Genomic DNA, 20,512 nt, shown 5'->3' with positions numbered 1-20,512 from the left:
TCTCTAGATGTGTGGAGTTTAAGTCAAGGGAGGTGATGTTACACTTATATAATTCCTTGGTAAGACCCCACCTAGAATACTGTGTGCAGGTTTGGTCACCATACCTCAAGAAGGACATTGCTGCCTTAGAAAAGGTGCAACGAAGAGCTACGAGAATGATTCCTGGTCTTAGAGGAATGTCTTACGAGGAGAGGTTAGCGGAACTGAATCTGTTCAGCCTTGAGCAAAGGAGACTAAGGGGGGATATGATTCAGGTCTATAAGATTCTAACGGGTCTGGATGCTGTTCAGCCAAATGACTATTTCAATATTAGTCTAAATACTAGAACTCGTGGCCATAAGTGGAAATTAGCGGGAGAACATTTTAAAACAAATTTGAGGAAGCACTTCTTTACACAGCGTGTAGTCAGAGTATGGAATAGTCTTCCTGCTATTGTAGTGGAAGCTAAAACCCTGGGTTCCTTTAAATCAGAGCTAGATAAGATTTTAACAACTCTGAGCTATTAGCTAAGTTCTCCCCAAACGAGTTTGATGGGCCGAATGGCCTCCTCTCGTTTGTAAATTTCTTATGTTCTTATGTTCTTTTCTCTTATTTTATACTTATCCTCTGTTGAGTACTTATTTCTTACCTCATTTTTTGGTATGTCTAGCACAGTCGGAGAGTACTTTTTTCAGCCAGGGAAACACATTTCACTGTATGTTGTACCAGCTATAACTACATGTGACAAATAAAGAATCTTGAATCTTGAATCTTGAGGTGGTCAGACGCTGAACTGTAAGGTGTACACATGGTGGGAGATTGATACAAGCTAAGAACTTGCAAGGACCAGACAAGGTACACACAAGACACAGGCAAACACATGTGCAACAATAGGGAAATGCAACCGTTAACAACAACAGTATAACACAGGTTATTTACAATTACAACAGGGGCTATTTACCGTGAGCATGCTGGGAAATGTTGACCCCTGCAGGGACTACACTAATAATAGTGAAAAATACAAACAATTCCAATAGGTGCCTATGCAGCTACGGTGCTTGCCCCCTAATAATAATAATAATAATAATAATAATAATAATAATAATAATAATAATAATAACAAAAACTATAGGTGCCTAAACACCTATGGTGCTTGGCCCCTAATATTAGTGAAAAATACTAACAAAAACAATAGGTACCTATGCACCTATAGTGATTGGTCCCTAACAGTGAAAAATACTAACAAAAATAATAGGTGCCTACATATCTATGGTGCTTGGTCCCTAAAAATACTAGCAATTACAACAGATACCTATGCACCTATGGTGCTTGGCCCCTGATAATAATTATAAAGCTGCAAGTAGCAGTAATGGGGCCAAGCAGAATACCAAGGCATAGTTGCCATGGAAATAACTTGTCATTTTGTCAAGGGGTTGGTTATATGCACTCACAGCAAACTTTATGTTAATTGACCAAAGATTTGCCAGAATTTGAGCTCTCGTTTTTGCTTGGCATCTTCACCAGCTAATTTGATAGACAAACAAATGGTTTTGAAAATAAAAAATGATCTGAAATCGCTATATCCATCCATCCATCATCATCATTGGGGTCGCAGGGGGACACCAACCCTGGGCGTGTGCCAACACACCGTAGGGTGCACACAACTACAGGTCCAATATAGACACACCAATTAGCCTACCCTGCACGCTTTTGGACTGTGGGAGGAAACCTGAGTCCAGGACGTTCTTGCTGTGATGCAGCAGTGCTAACCACTGCGCCATCGTGCTGCCCGAAATCGTTATATATTACTTTTAAATCATGCGCTACCACATGTATTACGTATCTTGCATTTTTCAGGAAGGAGCTGCTCATATAAACATTGTATCCAATTAGAGTCAACATGAAGCGTGAGTTACCCTTACTCAACATGGCCGCCAATAGAGAGAGACAGTTGATCACATCACGTGGTGAAGTTGCTGTAGTCATGAGGTGTCAGATGCCCTCACTCAACATGGCCACTGATCCATTGTGACGGTCGATCTCATCACGTGGTGAAGCTCCAGGCCTTCAGAGTGGTAGGAGAAAAGGCAGATCTGGTGTTCTAGCTCTTACTTCCTGATGATAGAACTGGGTGAAGGTCCACAGTCACACAGCGGCTCTGCGATAATCTCCGCTACCCGTATTTATTACTACTGCTGTGGTCAGACGTGACGGTGGGATCGGCTGCTTAAGGGAGAAAATGGACTACTGGGTAAGTTTATTGCATGTAACCTCATTTGCGTGCTGTGAAACCCCTTGGATATGGCTAAACTGTTAGCTACATTAGCAACTTGCTGGACAAAGGCGTAAGTGGTGCCTCATAATGTTGTAAGAGCTGTTCGCCGCCAGTGTGTCACCGGCTCGAGCTGCTCCGGGTCTCCGTAGGGTATCTCCCTGTCACCATGCAAAAGTATAAACCGTCCGGGCACGTCTCCGGTAAAGGGGCTGCCCCGTCAACGATTTCAGCAGTGAGGGTTCCGATCCGGAGCTGCCAACCATTAAGAAACAAACACTTGAAAGCTGCATGAGTAAATCACAGGGACGCATTTGCATACTGTATCATATTTCTAGATAACTTTCTATCATTACTCTCATTCAGAGTAATGTCTGTGTCTGTAACATGTCATGATCATGTCATGAAGTTTCTCATTTCATAAATGGAAATTGGTGGCCTGCTTGCAAACCGTTAATCACGTTTGTGAGGATCGTGATTTACAACGTTCACATTAAATCTTGCCATGCCCTCCAACAGAAAAAAGCACATGGATCCGCCTTTACATTAAAGACTGTGAAATAGACACGCTTTTCCAGGCGAAGACGTGAAGTTACGCGCTTTCTTAGATGTCTCTGGCTGCGGAGTTGCGGAAAAATAACAGTACAGTGGTACCTCGGTTCTCGAACTCACTAGAACTCGAATTTCTTGAAAGTAGAACAAACCAGTTTGACCTAGAACTCGATCTGAATATTAGAAGTCGAACCGTGAACGCTGACCTAATATAAATTGTAAGCGCCAGGAAATGAGTCATACTACAATGCAATTCTTACTTGAATGCCTTCTTCACAGACTAGACATTAACCAAATAAAGCAGCGCAACATTACAGTAACTAACAATAAATAAACCACTAACTTCTTAATAGATCAGTTGTTCTTCACTGTTTGCAGTCAGATTTCCATGTTTGACACAGATATATAAAAAGTGGATGGCTTAGGGTTACGTTAAAAACATTCACGCTCTTCATTGCTGCATTGTTTTAATGACCCTTTACTTGGTGATTCGCTAATTGGTTTGGCATAGGCAGTGTTGCTTTCTGGCTGTCTTTGTTGAATGTAGGAAGTTGAACCTTTCTGCTCTTAGGCTGTGATGAGGTTACTGTATCAACATGCTCAGCTTGCTATATTTAGCCATAAGTTAAGTTGACAAATGATATTTGTGGAGTCCTGGTACAACAATGAGCTGGTGATGTGATTTGCTGGTGTTTTATAAAAATACACAGGGGACACATCTGAACTCAGCAGGTTTTCAAAGCCATTGTTTGTGGCTCTCAGCTGGTCCTCCCTCCCTGAATTTCCATGAGAAATACCCTCCTTTAAGGGACAGTGAGTCTCCCTGCACAGAGAAAAGGCCTCCTGATAACAATTGAGAGAAGAAAGTGTGCTTTTTATGATCTTAGCTTACAGCAGGCAAAAGTGACCTCTCACACTTCACACACCCACAGCAGAGCTGAGGGAAACCTGAGCTGAAATGTATTTAGCACCGATCTCTCCGCCAGCAGTTGAAGTGCAGGGTGGAGGTTGTGTCTCTGTTACAACATGTCCACCTTCAGTCTCTGGTGCTAACTGCAGTTGAGCTTCACCTATGTTCAAATTATGGTTTGTGATTGTGCCCTGATGTAGGAACACGGATTGGTGTGCCAGGGACTTGGGCTTGGCCAGCCCCCGCTTTTCCGGATATAGTTGTCAGCTGACCACCCCATTTAGAACTGACTAAAATAGACTTTATTAAGGAGATGGTAGGGCTATTGTTCAGCCGCTCTGCACTGGTCCCATCTGGTCCACAGTCAACTACGATGACGTTGCTCTTCCTCTCCATACACTCTGTCCTTTGATCAGATTTATGTGTAACAATTGTAGTGTTATCAGTATGCATGTGGGTTTACAGCTGCAGTGAAGGTGATAAATGATTGCTTGAGTAGACATGAACTGTGTCCATGGCACAGGCCGCTATTTGTTTTCTGCGTCTCAGTTTGGGGCTCCGTCTCAGCCATGCCGTCATGCAATTAGAGGTGTCAGGAGCAACATCACACCTCTGTCCTGTAATGCTATCCTTAACTAAAAGGGCAGCTGGCCAGTACCTGCATGCATGTTTTCCATATCTTCTCTTCTCAGCAAACTGAACAGATTATTTTAAAACTGGTTATTTGACGTTTTGGCAGTTCTGTAATCATGTCAGGCCACACAAGACACCAAATCGCATGCACATGGAAGGTTACATAGGGGTTGCAGGGGTGGGTTTGGGCGACATGTGAGTACAGAAGGCTGTGTAGGTCCTCATTCCAGTCCTTATCTTTATTTAACTTGGAAAGCTGTTTTGGTTTCATTTCTGCCTCGGAGATGGGAATAAGAGAGTCAGTCTGTCAGTCCGTCTGACTGACTGACTACCTGTCACGTTGCGACTTGGTCACAAGTTATTCATTCGCTTCCCTATGTGGTGAAGTTCTTTTGCAGAACTGATATTTGCATTTTTGGATGTACTGGTCTGGCACATGGCTTGCGAATGCTATCACTATAATTTTAATTTTTTAATTGATTTTTTCTTTTTTTTCTTTCTGAGTGTCGTAATGTGTGGTGATGCAATGTTCTTGTGCAAGTACTTGTTGAAAAGCACACAACTTTCTATGTATGCATGCCCCAGACATCACGATTTTGAGCCAGTATCATGAATTATTAATACTGTAATGACTAGAGGAACCTCTTGCTGATTTATTGTCACATCCTGGCTGATATAATCCTTGCTGATTTTCCACTTTTAATTTGAGCAGCCCTAGTTTAGGCAAACTACCTGGCCAGACTGTTGTGACCTTAAAATATTTTTTTCTGATTAGTTAATTAGTTAACTAGCCTCTGCTTTACTTGTGCGGAAAAGTGTCAGCGGGATCCTGTGATTTAGTTAATACACTGCGGTTTAGTGTTGATACCTGTTTGGATAAAAGACAAATAAAATGTTACTATAAATTGAAACAACAAAAGAATTGTTTTGTTTCCCATCATACTTTTATCTAGAAGAAACAGGACACTTTATAGCACTGATCATCAACTGGCGGCCCGCGGGCCGAATCCAGCCCGCTGAGCCGTTCAATCCGGCCCGCGACTGGATTCCAAAATTGTGAGGATCAAAAAGAAAATAGTGGTCCACACTATTAAAGCAACTAAAAATAACAACAACTGAGTCTCTTGTCAGAATAACCACCATTTATGACTATATTTAGGCTATGAAATGGAAAAAGTATAAACGTTAAACATAATGTTAAGTCAAAATTAGATTTTTATTTGATTTTCTTCTTGGGGGGTCCGGCCCCCAAGGAGACTGTCTGGTAAAACTCTGGCCCTCTGACATATATAATTGATGACCCCTGCTTTATAGGCTAAAATTCTGGATTTCCATTTTGCATTTGAAAGAGTTTAGTTAAAACAATTTAAACAGTCAAGATTTTACTGTGCAAAAGAAATGCAAAATGAATTATGCAATTAACTTAACACTAGATTTAACAACAAGCAAGACAAATACTATGGCTATTATATGACTAGTAAGCATAGCCGTGCATCTCAAATTGTGTGCTTCAGTACTTTGCATAAGTGCATACTGAAGTACATAATTTGGGACTCACTGCAGCCCCCCCCCCCCTGCCATGTCATTGTCCATCACAATATTTCACTGTGGACATCGTCAAATGCCAATGAGGTCGACATTACCCAACCCACATGGACATAGATATGTAACTCACTGATATATAGCAGAATTTTAGCTGGAGTTGGACTGAATATCTGCCGTAAGTCATTAATTATGGTGTAGCTGACAGCACAGCATTTGGCTTTGGCCTGGAGAACAGCCTCTGTCCGTGTATTTGGCTTTGACCTGTTGGGCACTGTTTCCAGTTTCTGTTCATTTATTTCGTTTTGGCTTGGTGAGCACCTGCTCCAGCCTCTGCTTTACTTATGTGGAAAAGTGTCAGCAGGATCCTGTGATTTAGTTAATACACTGAGGTTTAGTGTTGATACCTGTTTGGATAAGATCACCGCTGCAGCTGTACTGTCATTCAAATGTCAACCTTTGGGTTTTTATCTGTAGCTGATGCTGAGACATCTGACGTGTTTTGAAAATGAGGCACCGACAGGTGCAGGTCATGAGGAAGGCTTTGGGTTCAAGTTAGGATTCTTGAGCTTTGTCACTATTTAGATGGTCTCCTGCTATGTTTGTCTCCTACAGAGCGCTCTGGAAATCTACAAGGAGATGCTGCTGCTCTATGTGGATGAGGGCCGGCAGTTCATAAACTCGAGGTGTCAGATTTTGGAGCCCTGGCAGATAATTGCTGTGACGGTGCTGTCCACCCTCTCCGCCGTCTGGATCTCGGGGATTCTTTTCCAGAGAGAGAGTGAGAATCCTGTGGGCTTCGTCACTAGCCCTTCACATTGTGCAGGCCAGGCCTTGGATGATTATTAACCATAGAAATACACCTTCAGCTTGGTTGAAAAGTTTGAGTGTTGTATATAGTTTGTGAAATGTATGAAAAAGATTACCATGAGCAATTTGGAACTGAGTAACATGATAACAATGATATGTAATCTAATTAATAATATGCATTAATGTTTGGAATGAACCCTGATTAATCTTAGGCCAGAAGCTGCTTCTGAACAGCTCACTGCCTCCTGTTGGTGTTTTCCCTGAGCACAATCCACATGTAGCTTAATGTTATCCCAAACTGGTCTGGCCTGTATTTGCTGGTTTTGTTTAAACACCGCACTTTTCCCTTTTCCCCCTCTGGCAGGTCTGGTCTCAAGAATACAGAAACGGTTCTTTAAAATTATAAGGAGGATTCCATTTATAGGAGCATCGGTAAGTTTGGGCTGTTCTTTATTCTGGTGTTATGAGTCATGTTGCTTTTGTAAGTCATGTGAGAAGCATGAGTCACACGGGTTTTTAATGGTTATGGAGACCAGATCCGAGAGGTACAGGCTCAGAGTTATCCTGCATCTTTAAACTGAGGTCCACTTGTGTTTATTCCCCATCCCTCCACCCCACTGCACTGAAGTTTCTTGTTGTGGAAAATATTTACATCCACCACTCAGGAACAGGTGTAAGAACAGGTTTTCAGTGTAATTGTAGACCAGCCCTGGGGCTCCAGCTGTCTGTGACTAACAGTTGTAACTCAGTTGATGTTATGCCCTTCAGTGACATTCTTGTTGAGATGTTCCTTTCCTGTTCCTGTGGCACCCTGTTCAGTAGCTCTGTACATTGGCAGATCCAGGCTCAGCTGAATAAGGCTTTGGATGACATGTCTGTCAGCATTTGCTCATTGAAGAACGGCATGAGCTACATGCAGACATTGCCGAAGCTTGGCCTGTCTCAGGAAGATGTCCTGGAGAAGATCAAGGAGTACGACTTGCTGAGTGAGTGAGGACATTTATGCTCCTGGTCCTCATCAGGGGTTTTTAAAGAACTCAATGGAACTACAGGACTAAATTATTAACCACATTCATGAGGAGGCATTCTCTGGTGAAACAGGATGCTGTGATTTAGTTTAAACCCTGAGGCAAAGTGTTGATACCCATGTGGATAAGGTCACTGCTGCAGCTGTACTGTCATTGAAACTTCAGCCTTTGGTCTTTTACCTGCAGCTGATGTAAGTAGCTTGGCCTTGAACATCTTTGATCCAGACAAGTCTCCGCTAGCTGATGCAATATCTACTCATAAATGAAACGCATAGCAGGCAAATGATTAAAATCTTTGGCCTTGATACTACCTGGAGACCAAATGTTTTTGTTTTTCAGGTGAGGTTCAATGGCAGAAGGGCATGGTTTCAGGCACGGTGTACAGTGGAGATGAGAAACTCACAGATCTTCTGGTGAAGGTATGTTTGCCCCACCCTGGATGAAAAGTAATCAGACAGAATCAAAACTGACCTGGCTGTCTAGCATCTCCTCTGAAATTAAACACAAGCTGCAGTTCCTCAATGTCAGATATCAGTTGTAGTTCTGTGTGATTGTGAATTTTTAAAAGGGAGAGAAGTTTTTTTTTCTTTTAGAATAAGTCTCAGTGAAGCTTTGTTGCAGGTATATGGTGATTTTGCATGGAGTAACCCCCTTCACCCAGAAATCTTCCCTGGGGTCCGGAAGATGGAGGCTGAAGTAGTCAGAATGGCCTGTACTCTCTTCCACGGTGGCCCTGAATCCTGCGGCACAGTCAGTACCTTGTCTCATCTGTGATTTATTTGCATATGGGGACATGAGGGTCCACAGTGACAGATATCAGCAGACTGCCTTGTTGATTGTGTCCAGTTGAAACTGGAAAACATTTCATTTCTCCAGACTGTTACAATGGCTGCATAGTCTCCAGGAGCTTGATTGCGGTCAGGATCCTTTATCTTGGCGTACACATGCAGAACTCCAAGCTCTGAGCTGGCTGGGGGTTTGGCGTGGAGTGTTCCTCTATTCTTGCTCTGAATGTGTGCTGTGTTTCTCATATTCATCAGGTGACTTCAGGAGGAACTGAAAGTATCCTCATGGCCTGCAAAGCCTACAGAGACATGGCGCATGACCGAGGGATAAAACACCCTGAGATGTAAGTCCCACCTTGTGCTGGTCACAGCATTCCTGCTTGAGTGATCAGGAGGAAAAGTCAGATTGTGTTGGAATACAGTTAAATTAGCTGCGTACTACATGAACTGAAGAAATGCAGGTGTGTGTCCCTCTGGAAGACTGGCTGTTTCACAGACTGGATGAAAGATGGAAAGGGCCAAACATACTGGCTCAGGACAGCAGCCTTCAAAGCCAGTCCTGATAGAGGACTCACTGATTAACCAATTAACTCATTTAAACAGTTGTGTTTAATAAAAGTGCGTCAAAGCACTGTAGTCATGATGTGGGGTTATAGGGGTATGAGATTGTGTCACAGTACATCTGTCACAAGGAGCAAAGGATGAGCAGCTGAAGATATAAAGTAGGGAATGAGGAGTGAATCCGTGTGGCTTGATATGGCTATCCCGCATCCCAGTGTCGCCCCCATGAGTGTCCACGCCGCCTTTGACAAAGCAGCTCATTACTTTGGGATGAAACTCATCCATGTGCCGCTGGACCCGAAGACCATGACGGTGAATGTGAAGGTGAGGTTCTCTGTGTTTAGAACTCCACCTTCCTTTTTGGAGGATACTTCTGCATCCACGCAAAAATCTGAGGATACAGTTTAGGCCGTTCTTCTCTGGGACCCTCCTCTGCACCAAGAAAGTGGCAGTGGTACATGCTGTGAGTGTGAATCTAAAATAAATGGCTTTACAATGATTTTTACACACAACCATACAAGACTGTGATCCTAGGGGTGTAGTGATACTGTTTGCCCATGATTCAGTATGTATCGCAGGTTCAGTATACAGCCCTGGAAAAAATTGCGACCACAACACAGATTTTGTTTCACTCATTTCTTAACCTATCGGTTTTCATCTACGAATAACATATATATTTTTGCAAAGTACAGCCTGCTTCTTGTCTGTGTCTCATTAATGAAGGGCTTCTTCCTTGCTTTGTGGAACTTCAGTCCTGCTTCTAGGAGCCTGATACAAACTGTCATAGCAATGCACCTCACACCTGCACTTAATGTTTCCTATTCCTTTTGAAGTTTACTTGATGTCATCCTCTGATTCATTAGAAACTGTCAGATAAGTTGATGAGCATCTGTGCCATTAGAAAGTCACTTCCTCCCTCTACTTGGTTGGTTTTTGGTTATTCCCAGTATCTTCTGTTTCACCTTGTTTTTGTGTACTGCTCTCTTAGTGGGGTACCGCAGGGTTCAATTTTAGGACCACTATTGTTCCTAATTTACATAAATGATATAGACACCAATATATACAGTAAACTGGTGAAATTTGCAGATGACACCAAGGTGGGTGGTGTAGCACATACTGAACTAGCGGCTCAGCAGCTACAGCGGGATCTTAATTTAATTAATGACTGGGCCGACACCTGGCAGATGAAATTTAACATAGACAAATATAAGGTACTCCATGTAGGGAGCAGAAATATAAAGTACAGGTATTTTATGAGACCTACTGAAATAAAGGTAGCTGATTATGAGAAAGACCTTGGTGTGTATGTTGATGCTTCCATGTCTCATTCTCGCCAGTGCGGGGAAGCAATAAAAAAGGCCAATAGGATGTTGGGGTATATCTCCAGGTGTGTGGAGTTTAAGTCAAGGGAGGTAATGCTAAGATTATACAATTCCTTGGTGAGACCTCACCTAGAATATTGTGTGCAGGTTTGGTCACCATATCTTAAAAAGGACATTGCGGCCTTAGAAAAGGTGCAGCGTAGGGTCACAAGAATGATTCCTGGTCTTAGAGGAATGTCATACGAGGAAAGGTTAGTTGAGCTAAATCTGTTCAGCCTCAAGCAAAGGAGACTGAGGGGGGACATGATCCAGGTCTATAAGATTCTAACAGGTTAGGATGCTGTTCAACCGAATAGTTACTTCAGCATTAGTTCAAATACAAGAACTCGTGGCCATAGGTGGAAATTAGCGGGAGAACATTTCAAACTGGATTTAAGGAAGCACTTCTTTACACAGCGTGTAGTCAGAGTATGGAATAGTCTTCCTGATAACGTAGTGCAAGCTGAATCCTTGGGTTCCTTTAAATCAGAGCTAGATAAGATTTTAACAACTCTGAGCTATTAGTTAAGTTCTCCCCAAACGAGCTCGATGGGCCGAATGGCATCCTCTCGTTTGTATAGTTCTTATGTTCTTAGAAATTTTGAGCCTGGAAGCAACTTGTCATGTAGCCTTCTGCCAGCAGAACCAGGATAAGATCAGGATTTCAAAATGCAGATTTAAAAATATATATATATATATGGAGTGGTAATTTTTTTCCTAAGCTTCATTTGTCAAACTGTTTGGTACTCCATCCGCTGTTGTATAATGACATTTAAATTCTAGCCCCAAAAATAAGACGACCCCAGTTTTTTAGATGTATTTATTTAGGAAACAGCACTGTTGTTTTCACACCAGTATGTATAGCAAAAAGGCATATCATAATACCGCAGTATCTTACCGAACAGTTTGATAATATACCATTGTACCACGGTAATATGTACCTTGACAACCCCTACTGGGCAAGTAAACATGTTGCTGCCAAGCTAAATATATGTTTATTTAAAAAAAAAAAAGAAGAATTCATTATTTAATTAAAGGGTGATGTGTTTTTTCCTTAAATAGAAGGATACAGAAACCTTATCATTACCATGGCCCCAAAACTGTGATATATACTGAACCATGTGTAAACGATATTGTTGCACCCCTATGTGATCTCAAAAAGATGCAAATGCAAATAAGTTATAAAAATGCAGAATTCACAAATGTATCTATATCTGGCAAAGAGATTTGTTAAAAGGGTTAGAAAAATATTCACCTTTTAGTGAAGTAGCTTCATCTCGCACTGAAAAAATGAGAAAAATCCAACCTTTCATTGCAATAAATTTAATGAAAGAAAAATAAATCCGTCATCAAGAAATAATTATTTTCAACAAAAACAAATTTACCACAATTGTTGGCACCCCAGCATTTAAAACTTTGTACAACCTCCCTTTGCCAGTATGACTGCACTGAGTCTTCTCCTATAACATTTTCTAGGATCATCCCTCTTTACTAAATCTCTCCAGATCATCCAGGGTCCTAGGCCATCTCTTGTGCACTCTCCTCTTCAGCTCAGCTCATAGGTTTTCAATGGGGTTCAGGTCATGGGACTGAGATGGCCATGGCAGAAGCTTGATTCTGCGGTCAGCTAACAATTTTTGTGTTGATTTGGACATGTGCTTAGGATTACAGTCCTCCTGGAAGATCCAATGATGGCCCAGTTTTAGTTTCCTGGCAGAGGTAGCCAAATTTTTATTTAAAAATGCCCTGGTATTTCATGGAGTCCATAATTCCATGTACCTTAAAAAGGGTTCCAGGACCTTTGGAGGAAAAATATTTTACAGTCGGAATAAAGTTCTTTTCATTATATCCATTGTTCTTCTTACACCTAACTGACCTTGAATGTTTATCGCCTAAAAGCTCTGTTTCTGTTTAATCAAACCATAGAACATGGTTCGAGGCAAAATTATAGTAGTGGTTCAAAAAATCCAGGTGCTTATGGTTAATTGACAGAAAAGGCTTTTTTTCAGGCATACCTTCCAAATAATCTTTTAGCATGAAGGTGGCCTCAGATAGTGGTTTTGGAAATGTGGTAACCACAAGATTTTACTTTTTACTTTGATCCTCTTCAGTGTACGTGGAAGCTAAATAAACTTCGGTCCTAGCAGTTCCATTTGATGTGGGACTACAGTGGTACCTCGGTTCTCAAACCGGACTCCGGATCGAATCCTAAAAAATTTGAGTTCTGATCGAATTTTTTCCATAAGAAATAATGGAAAACCAATTAATTGGTTCCCGACCCCCCAAAATTACACCTAAATGTTAGCATTTAAACACAAAATGAACAGGATAAAACGAGCATTTTTTTCTTAATGGCTTCCAAAACGATAAAGATCTTATCCCAACATTACCCCTGTCCTGCCCCATTCGTCCGCTCCATCCATTGCCACGCCCCCTCGTCAACCTCGTGTGTCGCATGTGATCAGCTGTTTCTGGTTGTTGTCATTAGTCCTCTGTATTAAGTCCGCATTTCAGTTTGTTTCCCCAGTCTGGTCATTGGATGCGTTCGACTTGCTTACAGCGCTGGCTTAAAGCAACGCATTCTGATCCTGACGCAATCCATTACGGTTAGATGCATTGCGACCTTTCACCCAGCTGCACAAACTGGAACCGCCCCCGTGACGACACACCATTGCCTTTATTGGCTGAAGAGTTTAGTTACACGCATGACGTTTGTATCCCAGGCAGTTCCGATGCATAATCTGTTATTTCTCCCGAATATCACGTAAAGCAGTGAGAACTGGTTTTCAGTTAATTTACCTGGTAAAATAAAGTTTAAATAAATGACATAAATGCTCTAATAGTACACGTAAGTTAGTGGTTTATTTATTGTTAGTTACTGTAATGTTGCGCTGCTTAATTTGGTTAATCGTCCAGTCTGTGAAGAAGGCATTCAAGTAAGAATTGCATTGTAGTATGGCTCATTTCCTGGCGTGTACAATTTATATTAGGTCAGCGTTCATGGTTCGACATGATATTCAGATCGAGTTCTAGGTCAAACTGGTTTGTTCGACTTTCAAGAAATTTGAGTTCTAGTGAGTTCAAGAACCGAGGTACCACTGTATTTTTAAATACCCATTCACTGAGTTATGACACACTTCTCCCTCATTTGGTTTGTGTGTTGTCTTATCTTTCCCATGTTGATGGATGACTAAGGGAATTTGGTAATCATGGATTTCAGCTTGAAGGTTCCTATTCACTCCAATCAACTCAAAGATGTACAATTTACATGAGAAATATGCTTCAGTTACATTGTGTTCATTATAATTACCAGGGATGCCAATAATTGTAGCACATCTGTTTTTGTTAAAAATAATTATTTCTTGATGGATATGTTTTTCTTTGATTTTATTTCAATGAAAGGTTGGACTTTCCTCATGTTTTCAGTGTGATGTGACATGATACTTCACCAGAAGGTGGATTTTTTTTTTTCTAACCCTTTTTACAAATAACAAATCTTTACCAGGGATGCCAGTAATTGTGGTGTGTGTGTGTGTCTGTCTGTGTTTTCCCTCTACCTCATATATGTGTGTGTGTGTGTGTGTGTGTGTGTGTGTGTGTGTGTGTGTGTGTGTGTGTATATAATATATATAATATAATAAATAATCAAAACGTTGCTAAAGGAGATAACAGAAGGTCATGGGTTGGTTATAATAATATTAATTGATACTTTATCAATCCCCATGGGGATATTGTTTTTACGCCTCCCTCAACTTGCTCTTTGAAGAGTAAGTTGTCTGCGAAGGCCAGCCACCTGTTGGAGCACCCAGGTGCGACGGTGTTTCACACAGTTGTCATTCCTGCTCGGATGGTTTTTCTGGTTTGGAGGCAATGCCCTGGAACAGCCCTCTTCATTTAATGTCTTATGCATGACTGGGCCTCATTTACTGTCCCTGTAGCTAATTAGCTAATGGTGTTAAGACTTCAGGGGATGTTCAGGGAGACGGTGCACTTGGCTTCATCCCCATACTGCCTGTGGGATGCTGTGGTTGTTCAGGTTGATTTCATTGCCGAACAGGTTATGAGAAGATTCATCTCCAGGAACACAGCCATGCTGGTATGTTCAGCTCCTCAATTTCCTCACGGAATTATGGACCCTGTGGAAGAGGTGGCGCAGGTAAGGGTAGTTGGGTCAGACCTTGTGGGTGCTTTTAATGGACCCATATTGGGATCCTTCATTAAAAATGATACTTCTGTTCCAGCTGGCTTTGAGGTACTGTGTACCGTTTCACGTGGACGCATGCCTGGGTGGCTTCCTCATCGCCTTCATGGCCAAGGCGAAATTCCCTCTAGCTCCCTTTGACTTCCGGGTCAAAGGGGTCACAAGCATCTCAGCAGACACACACAAGGTGAAACTCAATGGTGATATCCTTCATATAATATAATAAACCTATAGACCGATGAGCCAAAATATTATGACCACCCCCATGTGACATGCATAACGTGACTATCTTGTAAAAATGTCACATGATGAAGTTTGGGATGTATTAGACAGTAGCCTAATATTTGGTACTTGTAGTCAACATGTTGAATGCAGAGGAAATGGGCAGGGATAAAGACCCAAGTGACACAAGGGCCATATCATTATTGCCAGATGACCTTGTCACAGCATCTCTGAAATGGCAAGGCTTGTGTGGTGCTCATGGTCATATGTGGTAAGTAGCTACTGAGAGTGGTCCAGGGAAGGAAAAAACCATGATATGCTGACAGGGTGCCAGGTGCCCAATTATTGTCTATGCAGGATGTGAATGGAGGTTATCCTGTGCTGTACGAACTAACTGGCACAAATTATAGATAATTTTAATGATGGTCACGGGTAATGTGTAACTATGCTGTGTATCGAACCCTGCTGCATATGGCATTACTTAGCCATGGATCTGACTTGCTGGTTCAATGCATCCCACACATGCTTGATCTGTTGCATCCACATGATGCAACAGATAAGGGGATTCATTGGATCAGGGGACTTTATTACAACAAGGTCCAGTTCTAGTGCTCTCATGGCAATTGTAGGTGCTTTTGATGAACAGGGGTAATTAGTGGCTCTCTGACTGCAGACCTTGACAAGCACCATTTTTACAAGATGGTCAACATTATTTGCTTCACATGGGGGTGGTCATAATGGGTGCTATCGCAGTGAAGTTCTGGAACCTGGTCCATGGTTACAAGTTCCTGGTCTGTCTTGACTGGGGTCTTTTGATGCTCTACTTTCATGTGTCACTGTCACACTGCACAAAAAACTGGGACCTTTATGCTAAATATGCATGGGAGACTCAAAAAGGTTGTAGGGTAAACTTCAAACATAAATTGAAACTACACTGCCACCCCAAAATGGGACACAGACATGTATTTATATTTTATTCATATGACCGGCAACATATTTGATTTGCTGACCAGATTTAATAATAAATCTCTGTTTCACAAAATAAGACAGTGTAACATATTCCGCTAATAAACACTGGCAAGTTTCACGGCAAAGGCAATATTACACAAAAGTATATTAGTTATTGATGGAATTTTCTGATACACAAATATGGAAGCAAGTAAAAAATGCAACTAAAAAATGTAAAAAATTTTTTTTTTTTTTATGTAACTCAAGTACAAAAATAATTCCCTCTACTCAGTTTTTGCTCCACTACTATGTCTTTTCCTCACACTTCTGTGTAACTTCCAAGTTAGTGGCGGTGCTTGTGGTCAACCAATAATCAAGCTGTCACTGTAAGCTCCTCCCCAGTAGTTTGTATTTGAACGAAAGGTGCCTAGACTAGAGTAGGTACTAATGAAGAGTTTGAGAACTGACTCCAAGGAACTGCAATTGGGCTGAGTTCCTGCGGTGTGAACACAACAAGTTTCTGGTTCTGAAAAAACGTTCTGATTCCAGGAAAAAGTTTCTGCGGTGTGAAAGTGCCTAATATTTTTGCTCATTGGTGTATGAGCAAATATGGTGTATTCATACATGTATTCTTTCATGTATTAATGTGACTGCTTTGTCAGTGACTAATGGACTACTCTCTCTGCTTCCCTTTCAGTATGGCTATGCCCCCAAAGGCTCATCTGTCATCCTCTACAGGGAGCAGAAGTACCGTCATTACCAGTACTTTGTGGCCCCCGACTGGCAGGGGGGCATTTATGCCTCACCTTCAGTGGCCGGCTCTCGTCCAGGGGGCATTATTGCTGCCTGTTGGGCCACTATGATGTATATGGGGGAGGACGGATATGTGGATGCCACCAGGAAGGTCATTGAAATAGCACGCTTCATTGAGGCCGAGTAAGTGCCCTGTAGGTGTGAATGGACTTATCCAGGGAAGGCTAAAATCCATGTACCCTATATCATCAACTCTTACCCCAGTGTGTGTGGAGGGACAGTGTGGCCCATCTTCCACTCTGTTTATTTATCTTCCATAGGATCCGGAAAGTGGATGGTGTATTTGTCTTTGGGAAGCCAGAGGTCTCTGTCGTGGCTCTTGGTTCAAAGGTCTTTGACATATTTCGGTTGTCCAATGCTCTCACCTCCAAAGGGTGGAACCTTAACACCCTGCAGTTTCCATCAAGGTAACATCCAGGACTTTTTTGCCATACTTCAACTCCGGTTGGGTATAAATGTGTTAATTAGTTAGAGTTAATGGTGAAATAATCAGTATTCGATATAGATTGGACTAGTCAAACCATTTACTAATACACTGAAGTTCTGTCCATGCCATACTTTTGTCTACAGTATCCACATCTGTGTGACATTACTGCACACTAAACCAGGGGTGGCCACGCAGTTTATCAGGGATGTCAAAGAACAAGTGGCAATCATCATGAAGAACCCCAAGGAAAAGACCACAGGCATGGTGAGCAGAGGGGAGGACTCATGGGGATGCTTCAGAGATAGGGGGGGTGGGGTGGGAGTTGGGGTTGTTGCATTCATTTAATCTGATAAAAACAGAATGAAACTTATAGATAAATGTCTTGGAAGGTCCTAAATGTCACCATTGATATTGTGACATATGGCACATTTTACTCATGTTCTGGATAGTTGGGGCTGATCTCAATGTAGGAAGCTCCCAGATCGTCATTGTGACCCTGGTACAGCATCAGGGAGTCTAGCCAATCCCTACCCTGCAGTGCAATGTGCACACACATGTACAAGTGATCTCTGCTGAAGCCCCATTTGCTGCTCCTTGGTCGTCATGATATCTGTAAAAATTGATTGATTGATTTAACCTATGTGTGGCAATGTTGTCATGGGAACCGTGCATGGGATGATTAACCTCCAGGTGTTTCTTCCAGGGTGCCATCTATGGCATGGCCCAGTCCATACCTGACCGGTCCATGGTGACTGAGGTCTCCCACGGCTTCCTCGACTGTCTGTACAGCACAAACGTCCATTCATCAGAGCAGAGACATTTGAATGGCATCTCCAAGGCCCAATGAGCAGTTCTGTGTGGCACCAGGCCAACCTCTCGCTCCCAAATCCTCATCCGATCGATGCCTTATGCTACCTTAGATTCACCTTGTCCTGTAATGTGTGGAAGCACAAACTCCAGTACTGTGTCACAGACACCTGCCTGCCTTGAAGAGGAAAGCTGTGAGGTTTCTCTTTTGGCTGCCCTCCCCTCCAGCAATCAGGGGGGTTTGGCTTGCTTTACTATGGCTTTTAACATGGGGCGGGGGGGATGGCCAGACTATCGTCCACACTGATCTTTGAGCACATTTCTCATGTAAAACAGACTAAACAGACAATGTTCTTTAAATCACGGTTCTGTAGTTATTTGCTCGTAGCGTAATCAGGAGTGTGCAACCTCAACAGGGTCAGCGAGCTCTGTGTGCTGAGAGCAAGTAGCCATTTTGTCTTGGGCTCCCAACAAGAAACAAGGGCTCTGGAGATTTCTGCCTGTTTAGAGATGGATAATATCACTGTGCTGAATGCCTTATTCAATGCTCTGCCTGTTTTCTTCTAGTTTGGATAATTTTAGGTCTCTGAAGTTTCATGAGACATGAGACTACAAAGCTAAGCTAAGCGAGCCAAGGGTCTGTGGGCATGTTCACTGCAGAAACTGATCAGCACCTTAAATGTACAGCATGGTGTCATGCCACGCGCTTGTTCTAAGAACTGGGTTTTCCAAAATCATTTTCTAAATTGCCCATGAAATGTGCTATTATGAAGTAAAGTCAATATCTATCTATTTTAAAGATTTAGGAGGATGGGAGAGATTTTTTTTTGTTGAGTACTTTAATGTTCCAGTTTTCTGATAGATGAATGGATGAATTACTTTCCAGTTTCAATTCCAATTGAATGTAATGTATTGATATTAATTTAAAATATTTACAATATTGTTTACTGGAGCAAAATAGCTTCCACAAGGATAGAGGAGCTCAGCAGAAAAAGAATCTTGAAGCAGATGGTGAGGCTTTGTGAAAATGGTCATTTTTATGCAGTACATCATTCTAAATGTCAGGGTACACAAGTGTTGGAATTTGATTTTAAAATGCTGCATTTTAGAATCCTGTCTTTGCAGAAGTGCCTTTTGAAATGGCTTTAGGGCTGATCAGTACTCAGGAATGAAGAGGACAGTCACTACCAGGAAAACAGTCCCTCTGTCTTAGGAGAGGCATTTGTAGTGTGGGGGTGTATGGGGGGTGCAGCTGAAGGGCTTTAATGAGCCTGAAACCTGAACGACTTGCAGGGCCTTTAAGGGCCTTTAACTAATCACTTCATTAACAGCATTATATATAATTAATATATAATATTAAAATACATCATATAAGAATGAATTTCACAAGCTAATCAAACTGGGATTTCCAGAACTATAATCACATAAATTTTTTTTCATTGTTAAATTAAAGTGAAAACTTCCTTCCCCACTTGTAAAATCAATAACAGCGAAGCAAATTATGTTGAAAGATTGTCTGTCTGTAATTAGGCACATGACAAGTGATGTCTATTTGGGCAAAAGTAACTTTTGCAGTGCATTTCTGTCAACCTCTATATACACACCACGGTGTCGTTAAATCTGTCAATGTCCTACCGGACGACTCATAGCAGATTTTCTCAGGCTTCTGATTGGCTGATAAATATTAAGACAATAACACACAAGTTGGATGTCATTATCTTTTTAAAATTTTAGGTGGAATTTCTTACCAGGTCTGGATTATATAAATTGCTAGATAATTCCCTATACTGTGTTAATTCTGGCTCATATAATGATGAATAGCGCCCCCCACCCCCACCGCATTATTGCTTGTGATGTTTTTTTTTCGTGCAACTCTGTAATTCCTGAATGTGAAACCTGTGTGTAACCACTATGTGTCAAGGATGAATAACACACATAATGTCTACTATTTCAATATGTACTTTTTGTTTTGAAAATGTATCACAATATGGCGGTTGGCAAGAACTGTTTTTCTTTGACAATTTTTTTTTTAATTATTACTGAAATAGGGGACCAGGAAATGGATGCATTAATGTCACTTTTTGCCATTTTAAAATTTTAAACAGTTAAAATGCAAAAAGGATTTTTTCCACATATTTTGATTAAATCATATGGAAGTAGAAATGTTTTCAAAATCCTGAAACAGCTTAACTGAATTTTAACTTGAAACTCAACTTGAAATTCCCTTGATGATGGTGGCAAGCTCGTCCAATGGCGTTGTGATCTCAGAGTGACTGACACAGAGACTCTCCAGTCACCTCTACACATTAAACATCAGGTACTTCCTGTGGTCTCTTAGTGACCAAGTAGCATTCACCTGAATGCCTTCAGTGTTTAGTCATTTAGTAAACAAGATAGTCTGGCAGCAAATCCCGAATGGCCAGGTCCTGTAAATAGGCGTGGCTTACATAAATTAGCAAGTTTTGTACAAATTGTTGTCCCTGGTGGGGAAGAATAAAAATGTAATTACAAGCATGTTCTTCAAGTCAGTGTGGCTTATTCTAACAGGGCACCTGCTGTGGTTGCTATAGCCTGCTGTTGTAATTAGAGAAAGAGTAACAAAACATGAATATATTGAAAGAAAACTGATGTTGCTTTGGTCAAAGACAGGTGGCATATGAA

The 20,512-nt window shown here is 41.6% G+C and overlaps 1 protein-coding gene across 2 annotated transcripts; it reads left to right on the top strand.

Moving 5' to 3' along the window:
* The first annotated feature begins 1,987 nt into the window (after positions 1–1,987).
* Positions 1,988–20,365, top strand: sgpl1 (sphingosine-1-phosphate lyase 1). 2 transcript variants are annotated; one of them, XM_023821497.2, is made up of 14 exons: positions 1,988–2,230; positions 6,504–6,669; positions 7,063–7,130; positions 7,537–7,684; positions 8,066–8,145; positions 8,348–8,476; positions 8,767–8,855; positions 9,288–9,396; positions 14,491–14,589; positions 14,675–14,821; positions 16,502–16,740; positions 16,878–17,024; positions 17,188–17,308; positions 17,748–20,365. In XM_023821497.2, the coding sequence occupies exons 1-14, from the start codon at positions 2,219–2,221 to the stop codon at positions 17,889–17,891; spliced, it is 1,698 nt and encodes a 565-aa protein (XP_023677265.1). In that variant the 5' UTR covers positions 1,988–2,218; the 3' UTR covers positions 17,892–20,365. The 2 variants fall into 2 exon arrangements, with proteins under 2 accessions (XP_023677265.1, XP_023677264.1); XM_023821496.2 differs by lacking the exon at positions 1,988–2,230 and having other exon boundaries at positions 6,474–6,669.
* Positions 20,366–20,512: the final 147 nt, after the last annotated feature.

This window comes from Paramormyrops kingsleyae, chromosome 3, assembly GCF_048594095.1.
Source record: "Paramormyrops kingsleyae isolate MSU_618 chromosome 3, PKINGS_0.4, whole genome shotgun sequence".
Lineage (NCBI taxonomy): Eukaryota > Metazoa > Chordata > Actinopteri > Osteoglossiformes > Mormyridae > Paramormyrops > Paramormyrops kingsleyae.
The sequence above is the reverse complement of the archived record's forward strand: the minus strand, read 5'-3'. Positions and strand labels throughout refer to the sequence as shown.

Bases quoted from the DNA above. Each gene is read 5' to 3' on its own strand.
- sgpl1 (XM_023821496.2), top strand. From the start codon at position 6,474: ATGGTCTCCTGCTATGTTTGTCTCCTACAGAGCGCTCTGGAAATCTAC. The intron at 9,397-14,490 runs GTGAGGTTCTCT...ATTGCCGAACAG, and splicing joins CCATGACGGTGAATGTGAAG to GTTATGAGAAGATTCATCTC. The intron at 14,590-14,674 runs GTAAGGGTAGTT...CTTCTGTTCCAG, and splicing joins CTGTGGAAGAGGTGGCGCAG to CTGGCTTTGAGGTACTGTGT.